General features: G+C 48.1%; 1 protein-coding gene across 4 annotated transcripts in view; it reads left to right on the top strand.

Annotated features, from left to right (window-relative positions):
- LOC121539616 overlaps window positions 1-19,659 on the top strand; it is an 89,831-nt gene that overhangs the window by 15,620 nt on the left and 54,552 nt on the right. For all 4 annotated transcript variants that reach the window (XM_045211093.1, XM_045211095.1, XM_045211094.1 and 1 more), the window contains exon 5: window positions 2-108. In XM_045211093.1, the coding sequence (XP_045067028.1) occupies window positions 2-108 (107 nt within the window). The remainder of the gene's footprint in view (window position 1; window positions 109-19,659) is intronic.

Raw genomic sequence — 19,659 nt, 5'->3', positions numbered from 1 at the left:
GCAGACACCCTGTCATCCTCAGTGTGTCTTGGTGATGGAGAGACTGGCAGCTGCAGGAGGAGACTGCTCAGAACAGGCTCTGGTTCTGGTCCACTACAAGTCAACATCGTGAGTCACTGCCCACCACGTCCTATAATATCACTATATTAGCCTGTTAGCATGTTCAGTCACAAGTGACTGGCTGCGTCTCAAATGGCGCCCTATTCCCTAGAGACGGGTTAGCTGACAACGTCATGAAAACAATGTCCGCGCTTCAATGGGGCAGAAGGCTGTGTGTTGTTGTGATTCTGGATGGCCAGATAGCTAGCAACAATGACAGGGAGCTGCTATGTGGCGGCAGGTAGCCTAGCTGTTAAGAGCGTTAGGTCATTAACTGAATGATCGCTGGTTGGAATCTCCGAGCTGTCTTGTTTTGAGGGGTTTTGACTGAGGTCTATGCTAATATGGTTAATATTTGCTAGCTAGCTAGCCAACAACTGTAACGATGTATTTGAGAGACAAATGCGCATTGTGCAACTTTATTTATGTTTTCAATAAACATTGGAGACTAAATATAGTTCACATGTTATCAACAATCTAAGCCAACCCCATCTGTTTTGCCCCAGTCTAACTTCCGGGTTCTGGTTTGATGGAGACACTCAGGGAATATCTCTCTGCAATGCAGTTCAACAGTCTTCCTTCAGTGTTCAGTTCAACAGTCTTCCTTCATGGTTCAGTTCAACAGCCTTCCTTCAGGGTTCAGTTCAACAGTCTTCCTTCAGGGTTCAGTTCAACAGCCTTCCTTCAGGGTTCAGTTCAACAATCTTCCTTCAGGGTTCAGTTCAACAGTCTTCCTTCAGGGTTCAGTTCAACAGTCTTCCTTCAGGGTTCAGTTCAACAGCCTTCCTTCAGGGTTCAGTTCAACAGCCTTCCTTCAGGGTTCAGTTCAACAGCCTTCCATCAGGGTTCAGTTCAACAGCCTTCCTTCAGGCTTCAGTTCAACAGTCTTCCTTCAGGTTTCAGTTCAACAGCCTTCCTTCCGGGTTCAGTTCAACAGTCTTCATTCTGGGTTCAGTTCAACAGTCTTCCTTCAGGGTTCAGGTCAACAGTCTTCCTTCAGGGTTCAGTTCAACAGTCTTCCTTCAGGGTTCAGTTCAACAGTTTTCCTTCAGGGTTCAGTTCAACAGTCTTCCTTCAGGGTTCAGTTCAACAGTCTTCCTTCAGGGTTCAGTTCAACAGTCTTCCTTCAGGGTTCAGTTCAACAGTCTTCCTTCAGGGTTCAGTTCAACAGTCTTCCTTCAGGGTTCAGTTCAACAGTTTACCTTCAGGGTTCAGTTCAACAGTCTTCTTTCAGGGTTCAGTTCAACAGTCTTCATTCTGGGTTCAGTTCAACAGTCTTCCTTCAGGGTTCAGTTCAACAGTCTTCCTTCAGGGTTCAGTTCAACAGTTTTCCTTCAGGGTTCAGTTCAACAGTCTTCATTCAGGGTTCAGTTCAACAGTCTTCCTTCAGTGTTCAGTTCAACAGTCTTCCTTCAGGGTTCAGTTCAACAGCCTTCCTTCAGGGTTCAGTTCAACAGTCTTCCTTCAGGGTTCAGTTCAACAGCCTTCCTTCAGGGTTCAGTTCAACAATCTTCCTTCAGGGTTCAGTTCAACAGTCTTCCTTCAGGGTTCAGTTCAACAGTCTTCCTTCAGGGTTCAGTTCAACAGCCTTCCTTCAGGGTTCAGTTCAACAGCCTTCCTTCAGGGTTCAGTTCAACAGCCTTCCATCAGGGTTCAGTTCAACAGCCTTCCTTCAGGGCTTCAGTTCAACAGTCTTCCTTCAGGTTTCAGTTCAACAGCCTTCCTTCCGGGTTCAGTTCAACAGTCTTCATTCTGGGTTCAGTTCAACAGTCTTCCTTCAGGGTTCAGGTCAACAGTCTTCCTTCAGGGTTCAGTTCAACAGTCTTCCTTCAGGGTTCAGTTCAACAGTTTTCCTTCAGGGTTCAGTTCAACAGTCTTCCTTCAGGGTTCAGTTCAACAGTCTTCCTTCAGGGTTCAGTTCAACAGTCTTCCTTCAGGGTTCAGTTCAACAGTCTTCCTTCAGGGTTCAGTTCAACAGTCTTCCTTCAGGGTTCAGTTCAACAGTCTTCCTTCAGGGTTCAGTTCAACAGTCTTCCTTCAGGGTTCAGTTCAACAGTCTTCATTCAGGGTTCAGTTCAACAGTCTTCCTTCAGGGTTCAGTTCAACAGTCTTCCTTCAGGGTTCAGTTCAACAGTCTTCTTCAGGGTTCAGTTCAACAGTCTTCCTTCAGGGTTCAGTTCAACAGTCTTCCTTCAGGGTTCAGTTCAACAGTCTTCCTTCAGGGTTCAGTTCAACAGTCTTCCTTCAGGGTTCAGTTCAACAGTCTTCCTTCAGGGTTCAGTTCAACAGTCTTCCTTCAGGGTTCAGTTCAACAGTCTTCCTTCAGGGTTCAGTTCAACAGTCTTCCTTCAGGGTTCAGTTCAACAGTCTTCCTTCAGGGTTCAGTTCAACAGCCTTCCTTCAGGGCTCAGTTCAACAGCCTTCCTTCAGGGTTCAGTTCAACAGCCTTCCTTCAGGGTTCAGTTCAACAGCCTTCCTTCAGGGTTCAGTTCAACAGTCTTCCTCCAGGGTTCAGTTCAACAGTCTTCCTTCAGGGTTCAGTTCAACAGCCTTCCTTCAGGGCTCAGTTCAACAGCCTTCCTTCAGGGTTCAGTTCAACAGCCTTCCTTCAGGGTTCAGTTCAACAGTCTTCCTTCAGGGTTCAGTTCAACAGCCTTCCTTCAGGGTTCAGTTCAATAGTCATCCTTCAGGGTTCAGTTCAACAGTCTTCCTTCAGGGTTCAGTTCAACAGCCTTCCTTCAGGGTTCAGTTCAACAGCCTTCCTTCAGGGTTCAGTTCAACAGCCTTCCTTCAGGGTTCAGTTCAACAGTCTTCCTTCAGGGTTCAGTTCAACAGTCTTCCTTCAGGGTTCAGTTCAACAGTCTTCCTTCAGGGTTCAGTTCAACAGTCTTCCTTCAGGGTTCAGTTCAACAGCCTTCCTTCAGGGTTCAGTTCAACAGCCTTCCTTCAGGGTTCAGTTCAACAGTCTTCCTTCAGGGTTCAGTTCAACAGCCTTCCTTCAGGGTTCAGTTCAACAGCCTTCCTTCAGGGTTCAGTTCAACAGTCTTCCTTCAGGGTTCAGTTCAACAGTCTTCCTTCAGGGTTCAGTTCAACAGTCTTCCTTCAGGGTTCAGTTCAACAGTCTTCCTTCAGGGTTCAGTTCAACAGTCTTCCTTCAGGGTTCAGTTCAACAGTCTTCCTTCAGGGTTCAGTTCAACAGTCTTCCTTCAGGGTTCAGTTCAACAGTCTTCCTTCAGGGTTCAGTTCAACAGTCTTCCTTCAGGGTTCAGTTCAACAGTCTTCCTTCAGGGTTCAGTTCAACAGTCTTCCTTCAGGGTTCAGTTCAACAGTCTTCATTCAGGGTTCAGTTCAACAGTCTTCCTTCAGGGTTCAGTTCAACAGTCTTCCTTCAGGGTTCAGTTCAACAGTTTTCCTTCAGGGTTCAGTTCAACAGTCTTCATTCAGGGTTCAGTTCAACAGTCTTCCTTCAGGGTTCAGTTCAACAGTCTTCCTTCAGGGTTCAGTTCAACAGTCTTCCTTCAGGGTTCAGTTCAACAGTCTTCCTTCAGGGTTCAGTTCAACAGTCTTCCTTCAGGGTTCAGTTCAACAGTCTTCCTTCAGGGTTCAGTTCAACAGTCTTCCTTCAGGGTTCAGTTCAACAGTTTTCCTTCAGGGTTCAGTTCAACAGTCTTCTTTCAGGGTTCAGTTCAACAGTCTTCCTTCATTGTTAAGTTCAACAGTTTTCCTTCAGGGTTCAGTTCAACAGTCTTCTTTCAGGGTTCAGTTCAAAAGTCTTCCTTCAGGGTTCAGTTCAACAGTCTTCCTCCAGGGTTCAGTTCAACAGTCTTCCTTCAGGGTTCAGTTCAACAGCCTTCCTTCAGGGCTCAGTTCAACAGCCTTCCTTCAGGGTTCAGTTCAACAGCCTTCCTTCAGGGTTCAGTTCAACAGCCTTCCTTCAGGGTTCAGTTCAACAGCCTTCCTTCAGGGTTCAGTTCAACAGTCTTCCTTCAGGGTTCAGTTCAACAGTCTTCCTTCAGGGTTCAGTTCAACAGTCTTCCTTCAGGGTTCAGTTCAACAGTCTTCCTTCAGGGTTCAGTTCAACAGCCTTCCTTCAGGGTTCAGTTCAACAGTCTTCCTTCAGGGTTCAGTTCAACAGCCTTCCTTCAGGGTTCAGTTCAACAGCCTTCCTTCAGGGTTCAGTTCAACAGTCTTCCTTCAGTGTTCAGTTCAACAGTCTTCCTTTCAGGGTTCAGTTCAACAGCCTTCCTTCAGGGTTCAGTTCAACAGCCTTCCTTCAGGGTTCAGTTCAACAGCCTTCCTTCAGGGTTCAGTTCAATAGTCTTCCTTCAGGGTTCAGTTCAACAGTCTTCCTTCAGGGTTCAGTTCAACAGCCTTCCTTCAGGGTTCAGTTCAACAGCCTTCCTTCAGGGTTCAGTTCAACAGTCTTCCTTCAGGGTTCAGTTCAACAGTCTTCCTTCAGGGTTCAGTTCAAACAGTCTTCCTTCAGGGTTCAGTTCAACAGCCTTCCTTCAGGGTTCAGTTCAACAGCCTTCCTTCAGGGGTTCAGTTCAACTGTCTTCCTTCAGGGTTCAGTTCAACAGTCTTCCTTCAGGGTTCAGTTCAACAGCCTTCCTTCAGGGTTCAGTTCAACAGTCTTCCTTCAGGGTTCAGTTCAACAGTCTTCCTTCAGGGTTCAGTTCAACAGTCTTCCTTCAGGGTTCAGTTCAACAGCCTTCCTTCAGGGTTCAGTTCAACAGTCTTCCTTCAGGGTTCAGTTCCAACAGCCTTCCTTCAGGGTTCAGTTCAACAGCCTTCCTTCAGGGTTCAGTTCAACAGTCTTCCTTCAGGGTTCAGTTCAACAGTCTTCTTTCAGGGTTCAGTTCAACAGCCTTCCTTCAGGGTTCAGTTCAACAGCCTTCCTTCAGGGTTCAGTTCAACAGCCTTCCTTCAGGGTTCAGTTCAATAGTCATCCTTCAGGGTTCAGTTCAACAGTCTTCCTTCAGGGTTCAGTTCAACAGCCTTCCTTCAGGGTTCAGTTCAACAGTCTTCCTTCAGGGTTCAGTTCAACAGTCTTCCTTCAGGGTTCAGTTCAACAGTCTTCCTTCAGGGTTCAGTTCAACAGCCTTCCTTCAGGGTTCAGTTCAACAGCCTTCCTTCAGGGTTCAGTTCAACAGCCTTCCTTCAGGGTTCAGTTCAACAGCCTTCCTTCAGGGTTCAGTTCAACAATCTTCCTTCAGGGTTCAGTTCAACAGTCTTCCTTCAGGGTTCAGTTCAACAGCCTTCCTTCAGGGCTCAGTTCAACAGCCTTCCTTCAGGGTTCAGTTCAACAGCCTTCCTTCAGGGTTCAGTTCAACAGTCTTCCTTCAGGGTTCAGTTCAACAGCCTTCCTTCAGGGTTCAGTTCAACAGTCTTCCTTCAGGGTTCAGTTCAACAGTCTTCCTTCAGGGTTCAGTTCAACAGTCTTCCTTCAGGGTTCAGTTCAACAGCCTTCCTTCAGGGTTCAGTTCAACAGCCTTCCTTCAGGGTTCAGTTCAACAGCCTTCCTTCAGGGTTCAGTTCAACAGTCTTCCTTCAGGGTTCAGTTCAACAGTCTTCCTTCAGGGTTCAGTTCAACAGCCTTCCTTCAGGGTTCAGTTCAACAGCCTTCCTTCAGGGTTCAGTTCAACAGCCTTCCTTCAGGGTTCAGTTCAACAGCCTTCCTTCAGGGTTCAGTTCAACAGTCTTCCTTCAGGGTTCAGTTCAACAGTCTTCCTTCAGGGTTCAGTTCAACAGTCTTCCTTCAGGGTTCAGTTCAACAGCCTTCCTTCAGGGTTCAGTTCAACAGTCTTCCTTCAGGGTTCAGTTCAACAGTCTTCCTTCAGGGTTCAGTTCAACAGTCTTCCTTCAGGGTTCAGTTCAACAGTCTTCCTTCAGGGTTCAGTTCAACAGCCTTCCTTCAGGGTTCAGTTCAACAGTCTTCCTTCAGGGTTCAGTTCAACAGCCTTCCTTCAGGGTTCAGTTCAACAGCCTTCCTTCAGGGTTCAGTTCAACAGTCTTCCTTCAGGGTTCAGTTCAACAGTCTTCCTTCAGGGTTCAGTTCAACAGCCTTCCTTCAGGGTTCAGTTCAACAGCCTTCCTTCAGGGTTCAGTTCAACAGCCTTCCTTCAGGGTTCAGTTCAACAGTCATCCTTCAGGGTTCAGTTCAACAGTCTTCCTTCAGGGTTCAGTTCAACAGCCTTCCTTTCAGGGCTCAGTTCAACAGCCTTCCTTCAGGGTTCAGTTCAACAGCCTTCCTTCAGGGTTCAGTTCAACAGTCTTCCTTCAGGGTTCAGTTCAACAGCCTTCCTTCAGGGTTCAGTTCAACAGTCTTCATTCAGGGTTCAGTTCAACAGTCTTCCTTCAGTGTTCAGTTCAACAGTCTTCCTTCAGGGTTCAGTTCAACAGTCTTCTTTCAGGGTTCAGTTCAACAGTCTTCCTTCAGGGTTCAGTTCAACAGCCTTCCTTCAGGGTTCAGTTCAACAGCCTTCCTTCAGGGTTCAGTTCAACAGCCTTCCTTCAGGGTTCAGTTTCAACAGCCTTCCTTCAGGGTTCAGTTCAACAGCCTTCCTTCAGGGTTCAGTTCAACAGTCTTCCTTCAGGGTTCAGTTCAACAGCCTTCCTTCAGGGTTCAGTTCAACAGCCTTCCTTCAGGGTTCAGTTCAACAGCCTTCCTTCAGGGTTCAGTTCAACAGTCTTCCTTCAGGGTTCAGTTCAACAGTCTTCCTTCAGGGTTCAGTTCAACAGTCTTCCTTCAGGGTTCAGTTCAACAGCCTTCCTTCAGGGTTCAGTTCAACAGTCTTCCTTCAGGGTTCAGTTCAACAGCCTTCCTTCAGGGTTCAGTTCAACAGCCTTCCTTCAGGGTTCAGTTCAACAGTCTTCCTTCAGGTTTCAGTTCAACAGTCTTCCTTCAGGGTTCAGTTCAACAGTCTTCATTCAGGGTTCAGTTCAACAGTCTTCCTTCAGGGTTCAGTTCAACAGTCTTCCTTCAGGGTTCAGTTCAACAGTCTTCCTTCAGGGTTCAGTTCAACAGTCTTCCTTCAGGGTTCAGTTCAACAGTTTTCCTTCAGGGTTCAGTTCAACAGTCTTCCTTCAGGGTTCAGTTCAACAGTCTTCCTTCAGGGTTCAGTTCAACAGTCTTCCTTCAGGGTTCAGTTCAACAGTCTTCATTCAGGGTTCAGTTCAACAGTCTTCCTTCAGGGTTCAGTTCAACAGTCTTCCTTCAGGGTTCAGTTCAACAGTTTTCCTTCAGGGTTCAGTTCAACAGTCTTCATTCAGGGTTCAGTTCAACAGTCTTCCTTCAGGGTTCAGTTCAACAGTCTTCCTTCAGGGTTCAGTCCAACAGTTTTCCTTCAGGGTTCAGTTCAACAGTCTTCCTTCAGGGTTCAGTTCAACAGTCTTCCTTCAGGGTTCAGTTCAACAGTCTTCCTTCAGGGTTCAGTTCAACAGTCTTCCTTCAGGGTTCAGTTCAACCGTTTTCCTTCAGGGTTCAGTTCAACAGTCTTATTTCAGGGTTCAGTTCAACAGTCTTCCTTCAGGGTTCAGTTCAACAGTTTTCCTTCAGGTTTCAGTTCAACAGTCTTCCTTCAGGGTTCAGTTCAACAGTCTTCCTTCAGGGTTCAGTTCAACAGTCTTCATTCAGGGTTCAGTTCAACAGTCTTCCTTCAGGGTTCAGTTCAACAGCCTTCCTTCAGGGTTCAGTTCAACAGCCTTCCTTCAGGGTTCAGTTCAACAGCCTTCCTTCAGGGTTCAGTTCAACAGTCTTCCTTCAGCGTTCAGTTCAACAGCCTTCCTTCAGGGTTCAGTTCAACAATCTCCCTTCAGGGTTCAGTTCAACAGTCTTCCTTCAGGGTTCAGTTCAACCGTCTTCCTTCAGGGTTTAGTTCAACAGTCTTCCTTCAGGGTTCAGTTCAACAGCCTTCCTTCAGGGTTCAGTTCAACAGTCTTCCTTCAGGGTTCAGTTCAACAGCCTTCCTTCAGGGTTCAGTTCAACAGCCTTCCTTCAGGGTTCAGTTCAACAGTCTTCCTTCAGTGTTCAGTTCAACAGTCTTCTTTCAGGGTTCAGTTCAACAGCCTTCCTTCAGGGTTCAGTTCAACAGCCTTCCTTCAGGGTTCAGTTCAACAGCCTTCCTTCAGGGTTCAGTTCAATTGTCATCCTTCAGGGTTCAGTTGAACAGTCTTCCTTCAGGGTTCAGTTCAACAGCCTTCCTTCAGGGTTCAGTTCAACAGCCTTCCTTCAGGGTTCAGTTCAACAGTCTTCTTTCAGGGTTCAGTTCAACAGTCTTCCTTCAGGGTTCAGTTCAACAGCCTTCCTTCATGGTTCAGTTCAACAGCCTTCCTTCAGGGTTCAGTTCAACAGCCTTCCTTCAGGGTTCAGTTCAATTGTCATCCTTCAGGGTTCAGTTGAACAGTCTTCCTTCAGGGTTCAGTTCAACAGCCTTCCTTCAGGGTTCAGTTCAACAGTCTTCCTTCAGGGTTCAGTTCAACCGTCTTCCTTCAGGGTTTAGTTCAACAGTCTTCCTTCAGGGTTCAGTTCAACAGCCTTCCTTCAGGGTTCAGTTCAACAGTCTTCCTTCAGGGTTCAGTTCAACAGCCTTCCTTCAGGGTTCAGTTCAACAGCCTTCCTTCAGGGTTCAGTTCAACAGTCTTCCTTCAGTGTTCAGTTCAACAGTCTTCTTTCAGGGTTCAGTTCAACAGCCTTCCTTCAGGGTTCAGTTCAACAGCCTTCCTTCAGGGTTCAGTTCAACAGCCTTCCTTCAGGGTTCAGTTCAATTGTCATCCTTCAGGGTTCAGTTGAACAGTCTTCCTTCAGGGTTCAGTTCAACAGCCTTCCTTCAGGGTTCAGTTCAACAGCCTTCCTTCAGGGTTCAGTTCAACAGTCTTCTTTCAGGGTTCAGTTCAACAGTCTTCCTTCAGGGTTCAGTTCAAAAGCCTTCCTTCATGGTTCAGTTCAACAGCCTTCCTTCAGGGTTCAGTTCAACAGCCTTCCTTCAGGGTTCATTTCAACAGCCTTCCTTCAGGGTTCCGTTCAACAATCTTCCTTCAGGGTTCAGTTTAACAGTCTTCCTTCAGGGTTCAGTTCAACAGCCTTCCTTCAGGGTTCAGTTGAACAGCCTTCCTTCAGGGTTCAGTTCAACAGCCTTCCTTCAGGGTTCAGTTCAACAGTCTTCCTTCAGGGTTCAGTTCAACAGCCTTCCTTCAGGGTTCAGTTCAACAGTCTTCCTTCAGGGTTCAGTTCAACAGCCTTCCTTCAGGGTTCAGTTCAATAGTCATCCTTCAGGGTTCAGTTCAACAGTCTTCCTTCAGGGTTCAGTTCAACAGCCTTCCTTCAGGGTTCAGTTCAACAGCCTTCCTTCAGGGTTCAGTTCAACCGTCTTCCTTCAGGGTTCAGTTCAACAGTCTTCCTTCAGGGTTCAGTTCAACAGCCTTCCTTCAGGGTTCAGTTCAACAGTCTTCCTTCAGGGTTCAGTTCAACAGCCTTCCTTCAGGGTTCAGTTCAACAGCCTTCCTTCAGGGTTCAGTTCAACAGTCTTCCTTCAGGGTTCAGTTCAACAGTCTTCTTTCAGGGTTCAGTTCAACAGCCTTCCTTCAGGGTTCAGTTCAACAGCCTTCCTTCAGGGTTCAGTTCAACAGCCTTCCTTCAGGGTTCAGTTCAATTGTCATCCTTCAGGGTTCAGTTCGAACAGTCTTCCTTCAGGGTTCAGTTCAACAGCCTTCCTTCAGGGTTCAGTTCAACAGCCTTCCTTCAGGGTTCAGTTCAACAGCCTTCCTTCAGGGTTCAGTTCAATTGTCATCCTTCAGGGTTCAGTTGAACAGTCTTCCTTCAGGGTTCAGTTCAACAGCCTTCCTTCAGGGTTCAGTTCAACAGCCTTCCTTCAGGGTTCAGTTCAACAGCCTTCTTTCAGGGTTCAGTTCAACAGTCTTCCTTCAGGGTTCAGTTCAAAAGCCTTCCTTCATGGTTCAGTTCAACAGCCTTCCTTCAGGGTTCAGTTCAACAGCCTTCCTTCAGGGTTCATTTCAACAGCCTTCCTTCAGGGTTCCGTTCAACAATCTTCCCTTCAGGGTTCAGTTTAACAGTCTTCCTTCAGGGTTCAGTTCAACAGCCTTCCTTCAGGGTTCAGTTGAACAGCCTTCCTTCAGGGTTCAGTTCAACAGCCTTCCTTCAGGGTTCAGTTCAACAGTCTTCCTTCAGGGTTCAGTTCAACAGTCTTCCTTCAGGGTTCAGTTCAACTGTCTTCCTTCAGGGTTCAGTTCAACAGCCTTCCTTCAGGGTTCAGTTCAATAGTCATCCTTCAGGGTTCAGTTCAACAGTCTTCCTTCAGGGTTCAGTTCAACAGCCTTCCTTCAGGGTTCAGTTCAACAGCCTTCCTTCAGGGTTCAGTTCAACAGTCTTCTTTCAGGGTTCAGTTCAACAGTCTTCCTTCAGGGTTCAGTTCAACAGCCTTCCTTCAGGGTTCAGTTCAACAGCCTTCCTTCAGGGTTCAGTGAACAGTCTTCCTTCAGGGTTCAATTCAACAGCCTTCCTTCAGGGTTCAGTTCAACAATCTTCCTTCAGGGTTCAGTTCAACAGTCTTCCTTCAGGGTTCAGTTCAACAGACTTCCTTCGGGGTTCAGTTGAACAGCCTTCCTTCAGGGTTCAGTTCAACAGCCTTCCTTCAGGGTTCAGTTCAACAGTCTTCCTTCAGGGTTCAGTTCAACAGTCTTCCTTCAGGGTTTAGTTCAACAGTCTTCCTTCAGGGTTCAGTTCAACAGCCTTCCTTCAGAGTTTAGTTCAACAGTCTTACTTCAGGGTTCAGTTCAACAGCCTTCCTTCAGGGTTCAGTTCAACAGCCTTCCTTCAGGGTTCAGTTCAACAGTCTTCCTTCAGGGTTCAGTTCAACAGTCTTCCTTCAGGGTTAAGTTCAACAGCCTTCCTTCAGGGTTCAGTTCAACAGCCTTCCTTCAGAGTTCAGTTCAACAGCCTTCCTTCAGGGTTCAGTTCAATAGTCATCCTTCAGGGTTCAGTTCAACAGTCTTCCTTCAGGGTTCAGTTCAACAGCCTTCCTTTAGGGTTCAGTTCAACAGCCTTCCATCAGGGTTCAGTTCAACAGCCTTCCTTCAGGCTTCAGTTCAACAGTCTTCCTTCCGGTTTCAGTTCAACAGCCTTCCTTCAGGGTTCAGTTCAACAGTCTTCATTCAGGGTTCAGTTCAACAGCCTTCCTTCAGGGTTCAGTTCAACAGCTTCCCTTCAGGGTTCAGTTCAACAGTCTTCTTTCAGGGTTCAGTTCAACAGTCTTCCTTCAGGGTTCAGTTCAACAGCCTTCCTTCAGGGATCAGTTCAACAGCCTTCCTTCAGGGTTCAGTTCAACAGCCTTCCTTCAGGGTTCATTTCAACAGCCTTCCTTCATGGTTCAGTTCAACAATCTTCCTTCAGGGTTCAGTTCAACAGTCTTCCTTCAGGGTTCAGTTCAACAGCCTTCCTTCAGGGTTAAGTTGAACAGCCTTCCTTCAGGGTTCAGTTCAACAGCCTTCCTTCAGGGTTCAGTTCAACAGTCTTCCTTCAGGGTTCAGTTTAACAGTCTTCCTTCAGGGTTCAGTTCAACAGTCTTCCTTCAGGGTTCAGTTCAACAGCCTTCCTTCAGAGTTCAGTTCAACAGTCTTACTTCAGGGTTCAGTTCAACAGCCTTCCTTCAGGGTTCAGTTCAACAGCCTTCCTTCAGGGTTCAGTTCAACAGTCTTCCTTCAGGTTTCAGTTCAACAGTCTTCCTTCAGGGTTCAGTTCAACAGTCTTCATTCAGGGTTCAGTTCAACAGTCTTCCTTCAGGGTTCAGTTCAACAGTCTTCCTTCAGGGTTCAGTTCAACAGTCTTCCTTCAGGGTTCAGTTCAACAGTCTTCATTCAGGGTTCAGTTCAACAGTTTTCCTTCAGGGTTCAGTTCAACAGTCTTCCTTCAGGGTTCAGTTCAACAGTCTTCCTTCAGGGTTCAGTTCAACAGTCTTCCTTCAGGGTTCAGTTCAACAGTCTTCATTCAGGGTTCAGTTCAACAGTCTTCCTTCAGGGTTCAGTTCAACAGTCTTCCTTCAGGGTTCAGTTCAACAGTTTTCCTTCAGGGTTCAGTTCCAACAGTCTTCATTCAGGGTTCAGTTCAACAGTCTTCCTTCAGGGTTCAGTTCAACAGTCTTCCTTCAGGGTTCAGTCCAACAGTTTTCCTTCAGGGTTCAGTTCAACAGTCTTCCTTCAGGGTTCAGTTCAACAGTCTTCCTTCAGGGTTCAGTTCAACAGTCTTCCTTCAGGGTTCAGTTCAACAGTCTTCCTTCAGGGTTCAGTTCAACCGTTTTCCTTCAGGGTTCAGTTCAACAGTCTTATTTCAGGGTTCAGTTCAACAGTCTTCCTTCAGGGTTCAGTTCAACAGTTTTCCTTCAGGTTTCAGTTCAACAGTCTTCCTTCAGGGTTCAGTTCAACAGTCTTCCTTCAGGGTTCAGTTCAACAGTCTTCATTCAGGGTTCAGTTCAACAGTCTTCCTTCAGGGTTAAGTTCAACAGCCTTCCTTCAGGGTTCAGTTCAACAGCCTTCCTTCAGGGTTCAGTTCAACAGCCTTCCTTCAGGGTTCAGTTCAACAGTCTTCCTTCAGCGTTCAGTTCAACAGCCTTCCTTCAGGGTTCAGTTCAACAATCTCCCTTCAGGGTTCAGTTCAACAGTCTTCCTTCAGGGTTCAGTTCAACCGTCTTCCTTCAGGGTTTAGTTCAACAGTCTTCCTTCAGGGTTCAGTTCAACAGCCTTCCTTCAGGGTTCAGTTCAACAGTCTTCCTTCAGGGTTCAGTTCAACAGCCTTCCTTCAGGGTTCAGTTCAACAGCCTTCCTTCAGGGTTCAGTTCAACAGTCTTCCTTCAGTGTTCAGTTCAACAGTCTTCTTTCAGGGTTCAGTTCAACAGCCTTCCTTCAGGGTTCAGTTCAACAGCCTTCCTTCAGGGTTCAGTTCAACAGCCTTCCTTCAGGGTTCAGTTCAATTGTCATCCTTCAGGGTTCAGTTGAACAGTCTTCCTTCAGGGTTCAGTTCAACAGCCTTCCTTCAGGGTTCAGTTCAACAGCCTTCCTTCAGGGTTCAGTTCAACAGTCTTCTTTCAGGGTTCAGTTCAACAGTCTTCCTTCAGGGTTCAGTTCAAAAGCCTTCCTTCATGGTTCAGTTCAACAGCCTTCCTTCAGGGTTCAGTTCAACAGCCTTCCTTCAGGGTTCAGTTCAATTGTCATCCTTCAGGGTTCAGTTGAACAGTCTTCCTTCAGGGTTCAGTTCAACAGCCTTCCTTCAGGGTTCAGTTCAACAGTCTTCCTTCAGGGTTCAGTTCAACCGTCTTCCTTCAGGGTTTAGTTCAACAGTCTTCCTTCAGGGTTCAGTTCAACAGCCTTCCTTCAGGGTTCAGTTCAACAGTCTTCCTTCAGGGTTCAGTTCAACAGCCTTCCTTCAGGGTTCAGTTCAACAGCCTTCCTTCAGGGTTCAGTTCAACAGTCTTCCTTCAGTGTTCAGTTCAACAGTCTTCTTTCAGGGTTCAGTTCAACAGCCTTCCTTCAGGGTTCAGTTCAACAGCCTTCCTTCAGGGTTCAGTTCAACAGCCTTCCTTCAGGGTTCAGTTCAATTGTCATCCTTCAGGGTTCAGTTGAACAGTCTTCCTTCAGGGTTCAGTTCAACAGCCTTCCTTCAGGGTTCAGTTCAACAGCCTTCCTTCAGGGTTCAGTTCAACAGTCTTCTTTCAGGGTTCAGTTCAACAGTCTTCCTTCAGGGTTCAGTTCAAAAGCCTTCCTTCATGGTTCAGTTCAACAGCCTTCCTTCAGGGTTCAGTTCAACAGCCTTCCTTCAGGGTTCATTTCAACAGCCTTCCTTCAGGGTTCCGTTCAACAATCTTCCTTCAGGGTTCAGTTTAACAGTCTTCCTTCAGGGTTCAGTTCAACAGCCTTCCTTCAGGGTTCAGTTGAACAGCCTTCCTTCAGGGTTCAGTTCAACAGCCTTCCTTCAGGGTTCAGTTCAACAGTCTTCCTTCAGGGTTCAGTTCAACAGTCTTCCTTCAGGGTTCAGTTCAACTGTCTTCCTTCAGGGTTCAGTTCAACAGCCTTCCTTCAGGGTTCAGTTCAATAGTCATCCTTCAGGGTTCAGTTCAACAGTCTTCCTTCAGGGTTCAGTTCAACAGCCTTCCTTCAGGGTTCAGTTCAACAGCCTTCCTTCAGGGTTCAGTTCAACAGTCTTCTTTCAGGGTTCAGTTCAACAGTCTTCCTTCAGGGTTCAGTTCAACAGCCTTCCTTCAGGGTTCAGTTCAACAGCCTTCCTTCAGGGTTCAGTGAACAGTCTTCCTTCAGGGTTCAATTCAACAGCCTTCCTTCAGGGTTCAGTTCAACAATCTTCCTTCAGGGTTCAGTTCAACAGTCTTCCTTCAGGGTTCAGTTCAACAGACTTCCTTCGGGGTTCAGTTGAACAGCCTTCCTTCAGGGTTCAGTTCAACAGCCTTCCTTCAGGGTTCAGTTCAACAGTCTTCCTTCAGGGTTCAGTTCAACAGTCTTCCTTCAGGGTTTAGTTCAACAGTCTTCCTTCAGGGTTCAGTTCAACAGCCTTCCTTCAGGGTTCAGTTCAACAGTCTTACTTCAGGGTTCAGTTCAACAGCCTTCCTTCAGGGTTCAGTTCAACAGCCTTCCTTCAGGGTTCAGTTCAACAGTCTTCCTTCAGGGTTCAGTTCAACAGTCTTCCTTCAGGGTTAAGTTCAACAGCCTTCCTTCAGGGTTCAGTTCAACAGCCTTCCTTCAGAGTTCAGTTCAACAGCCTTCCTTCAGGGTTCAGTTCAATAGTCATCCTTCAGGGTTCAGTTCAACAGTCTTCCTTCAGGGTTCAGTTCAACAGCCTTCCTTTAGGGTTCAGTTCAACAGCCTTCCATCAGGGTTCAGTTCAACAGCCTTCCTTCAGGCTTCAGTTCAACAGTCTTCCTTCCGGTTTCAGTTCAACAGCCTTCCTTCAGGGTTCAGTTCAACAGTCTTCATTCAGGGTTCAGTTCAACAGCCTTCCTTCGGGGTTCAGTTCAACAGCTTCCCTTCAGGGTTCAGTTCAACAGTCTTCTTTCAGGGTTCAGTTCAACAGTCTTCCTTCAGGGTTCAGTTCAACAGCCTTCCTTCAGGGATCAGTTCAACAGCCTTCCTTCAGGGTTCAGTTCAACAGCCTTCCTTCAGGGTTCATTTCAACAGCCTTCCTTCATGGTTCAGTTCAACAATCTTCCTTCAGGGTTCAGTTCAACAGTCTTCCTTCAGGGTTCAGTTCAACAGCCTTCCTTCAGGGTTAAGTTGAACAGCCTTCCTTCAGGGTTCAGTTCAACAGCCTTCCTTCAGGGTTCAGTTCAACAGTCTTCCTTCAGGGTTCAGTTTAACAGTCTTCCTTCAGGGTTCAGTTCAACAGTTCAGGGTTCAGTTCAACAGCCTTCCTTCAGAGTTCAGTTCAACAGTCTTACTTCAGGGTTCAGTTCAACAGCCTTCCTTCAGGGTTCAGTTCAACAGTCTTCCTTCAGGGTTCAGTTCAACAGTCTTCCTTCAGGGTTCAGTTCAACAGCCTTCCTTCAGGGTTCAGTTCAACAGCCTTCCTTCAGAGTTCAGTTCAACAGCCTTCCTTCAGGGTTCAGTTCAATAGTCATCCTTCAGGGTTCAGTTCAACAGTCTTCCTTCAGGGATCAGTTCAACAGCCTTCCTTTAGGGTTCAGTTCAACAGCCTTCCATCAGGGTTCAGTTCAACAGCCTTCCTTCAGGCTTCAGTTCAACAGTCTTCCTTAAGGTTTCAGTTCAACAGCCTTCCTTCAGGGTTCAGTTCAACAGTCTTCATTCAGGGTTCAGTTCAACAGTCTTCCTTCAGTGTTCAGTTCAACAGTCTTCCTTCAGGGTTCAGTTCAACAGTTTTCCTTCAGGGTTAAGTTCAACAGTCTTCCTTCAGGGTTCAGTTCAACAGTCTTCCTTCAGGGTTCAGTTCAACAGTCTTCCTTCAGGGTTCAGTTCAACAGTCTTCCTTCAGGTTTCAGTTCAACAGTCTTCCTTCAGGGCTCAGTTCAACAGTTTTCTTTCAGGGTTCAGTTCAACAGTCTTCCTTCAGTGTTCAGTTCAACAGTCTTCCTTCAGGGTTCAGTTCAACAGTCTTCCTTCAGGGTTCAGTTCAACAGTTTTCCTTCAGGGTTCAGTTCAACAGTCTTCCTTCAGGGTTCAGTTCAACAGTCTTCCTTCAGGGTTCAGTTCAACAGTCTTCCTTCAGGGTTCAGTTCAACAGTCTTCCTTCAGGGTTCAGTTCAACAGTCTTCCTTCAGGGTTCAGTTCAACAGTTTTCTTTCAGGGTTCAGTTCAACAGTCTTCTTTCAGGGTTCAGTTCAACAGTCTTCCTTCAGGGTTCAGTTCAACAGTTTTCCTTCAGGGTTCAGTTCAACAGCCTTCATTCAGGGTTTAGTTCAACAGTTTTCCTTAAGGGTTCAGTTCAACAGTCTTCCTTCAGGGTTCAGTTCAACAGCCTTCCTTCAGGGTTCTGGTTTGAGAAACATATTTGAAAGAAAACATGTGGCCTATGTATTTCATCCAGCAGGTCAGCTGCCGTAGGACCCAGATCCCTTAATCTCTACCTCTCATCTCATCTCTCTCTGTTGTTTCTGTCATCTCTCTCTGTTCTCTCTCTCTCTGATCTCGCTCTGTTCTCTCAGTCATCTCTCTCTCTGTTCTCTCTCTCTCTGATCTCGCTCTGTTCTCTCAGTCATCTCTCTCTCTGTTCTCTCTTTCATCTCTCTCCGTTCTCTCTCAGACCCTCTGACTACACTGATTTGATACTGCTTCATCCTAAATTAGTGTGTGTGTGTGTGTGTGTGTGTGTGTGTGTGTGTGTGTGCTTGTGTGTAGCGTTTCTCTGAGGTTGGGAGGATGCAGGAAGTCAGCATGGTCGTCCAGGGCGGCAAGGGGGGGTGGAGGGGGAGTTGTGGTTGTTGTGGGGATAAAATAAGCAGTCTGCTCATAAAAGGGAAGGGAGGGGTGCCTGGTCTTTCTCCCTCCATTACCACATCATTTACTAACAGGCTACAGCAGAATAAATATAATCATTTACTATCAGGCTACAGCAGAATAAATAGAATCATTTACTATCAGGCTACAGCAGAATAAATATAATCATTTACTATCTGTCACGATTCAGACAGACGACCAGAGGACCACAATTGCGTCACACCAGAAAGTTTATTAAACTTAAGAGAAAAGGGAAGTAGGGAGTGAATGAAGGCTCCAGGGGTAACAGGGATCCCGTCCAATACGCTGGGTCTGTGCCCCCCCCAGTGGCAGCGATGCGTCCTATGAAGCCGGTGGTGGGTGGTCCAGAAGTCCTGGGGGGGGGGAGACACAGACACAACAGGGCGGAATGAAACCAGGCAGCAGTACAGTTCAAGGGAAATCCAAAATACGTAGTAGCAAGGCAGAAGGCTGGTCAGAGTTACCGGGATTGAAGAGTAGTCAGGAGTCGTAATGGCAGAAGCAGGTCTGGATCTCCTGAGGCAGAAGAGTATCCAAAAACAGGCAGGTCCGGGGTCACAAACCAGGGTGAGCCAGAAGCGCGAGCAAACAGGTTCCGGGTGTGAGCTTTGCAGACGATCTGACACCGGAGAGCTGAAAGACAGGGCCTTAAATACTGGGAGAGGTTAGTGGGTAATGCAGCGCAGCTGGCAGAGTAATTAGAGCCGAGCAGAGCAGGGACAGGTGGAGCTAGTTAGGCTGAGTAGAGAGAGGGAGGTGAGCAGAGTGGAAGATAGTGAAACAAATTAAGGTGGTAACCCGGTGGAGTGAGAGGGCTCATGACAGAACCCCCCAAGGGACGGCCCCAGAAGTCCCAAGAGCAACACCACGCCGGGCGGAGGAGGAGGCCGGAGGAGGGCTAGAACTCCTCCGAACGGTCCGAGTGAACGTCCTCATCCTCGGAGGAAGCCGGAGGGCCGTGGTCGGGAGATGGGACAGGTCCCGAGACAGGATCAGGCACAGGACAGGAAGCCGAACGGGCCGGACGGTTAGGGACCCCTCTGGGCGGCCCCTACGGATTGCAGGTTGATCCGGATGCCGTTGGTGGAAGCGGTGATGAGAGTCCTATCCACAATCCGACTAGCTGGCACCCAGGTCCTTTCCTCAGGTCCATAGCCCTCCCAGTCAATGAGGTACTGGAGACCCCTACCCCTCCGTCTGGACCGAAGCAGGCGGCGGACGGTGTAAACCAGACCACCATCGGCGAGCCGTGGAGGAGGAGGACCAGGCGCAGCAGGGACCAGCGGACTCTCATGGATGGGCTTAATCTTGAGACACATGGAAAGTGGGGTGCACCCTCAGGGAATTAGGCAGTTGGAGCCGGACAGCAGTTGGGCTAATCACTCTTATGATAGGGAATGGGCCAATGAACCGAGGTGCCAGCTTCTGCGACTCCACCCTGAGTGGCAGGTTCTTCGATGACAACCACACCCCTTTGACCAACATGGTAGGTGGGAGCAGGAATTCTCCGACGGTTGGCCCCGGTAGTGTAGCTGGCAACGGACCTGAGGGAGTGTGGCTCGGGCTTGTGACCAGGTGCGGCGACATCGGCGGGCAAAAGCAAGTGCAGATGGGCAAGTAACCTCCCTCCTCCTGGCTGGCAAATAGAGGAGGCTGGTATCCATAAACACATTGGAAAGGGGACATACCGATGGCAGAGCAGGTCAGAGAATTGTGTGCGTACTCCACCCATGTCAATTGCTGCGACCAGGAGTGGGGGTGCGTGAAGTCATGCATCGCAGTGCCTTCTCGAGCTCCTGATTAGCCCGCTCTGACTGCCCATTGGATTGGGGATGGAATCCGGAAGTCAGACTGACTGTGGCTCCCAGCAGGTGACAGAACTCCTTCCAAAAGCGGAGGAGAATTATGGACCACGGTCAGAAACAACATCCCTTGGCAGTCCGTGGATCCGGAAGACGTGTTCCAGGACCACCTGGGCGGTCTCCTTGGCGGTTGGGAGCTTGGGGAGGGGAATGAAGTGTGCCATCTTGCTGAAACGGTCAACGATGGTGAGAATGACGGTCATGCCACTTGAAGGGGGCAGCCCCGTGACAAAGTCAAGGGCGATGTGAGACCAGGGCGTCTGGGCACAGGCGGGGCTGCAGCAATCCGGCTGGGGCTGGCAGGCGACTTGTGTTGGTTGCAGATGGGGCAGGCTTGGGACGAATTCCCGTACATCCTTCCTCAGAGAGGGCCACCAGAACCTCTGGGCGAGCAGGTTGTAAGTGCCGGGTGGAGCCAGGGTGACAAGCTAGGCGGGAGTCATGTCCCCACTGAATGACCTGGGACCTCAGGTCTTCGGGGACAAAAAGGCGGTCAGCTGGGCAAGTGCTGGGACCTGGCTGGTTACGGAGAGCCTCCAGCACCTGTTCCTCAACAGCCCAGGTCAGAGCTGCAACGATGCAGGGACTTGGCAGAATCGACACAGGGTCCTTGGAGGGGTGTCATCCTTCTGGAATTGACGGGAGAGGGCGTCCTGGCTTGGTGTTGCGTGATCCAGGCCGGTATGACAGAGTGAAATTAAACCTGGTGAAG

Source organism: Coregonus clupeaformis, chromosome 35 (assembly GCF_020615455.1).
Source record: "Coregonus clupeaformis isolate EN_2021a chromosome 35, ASM2061545v1, whole genome shotgun sequence".
NCBI lineage: Eukaryota > Metazoa > Chordata > Actinopteri > Salmoniformes > Salmonidae > Coregonus > Coregonus clupeaformis.
This window is presented reverse-complemented; position numbering and strand designations above follow the sequence as displayed.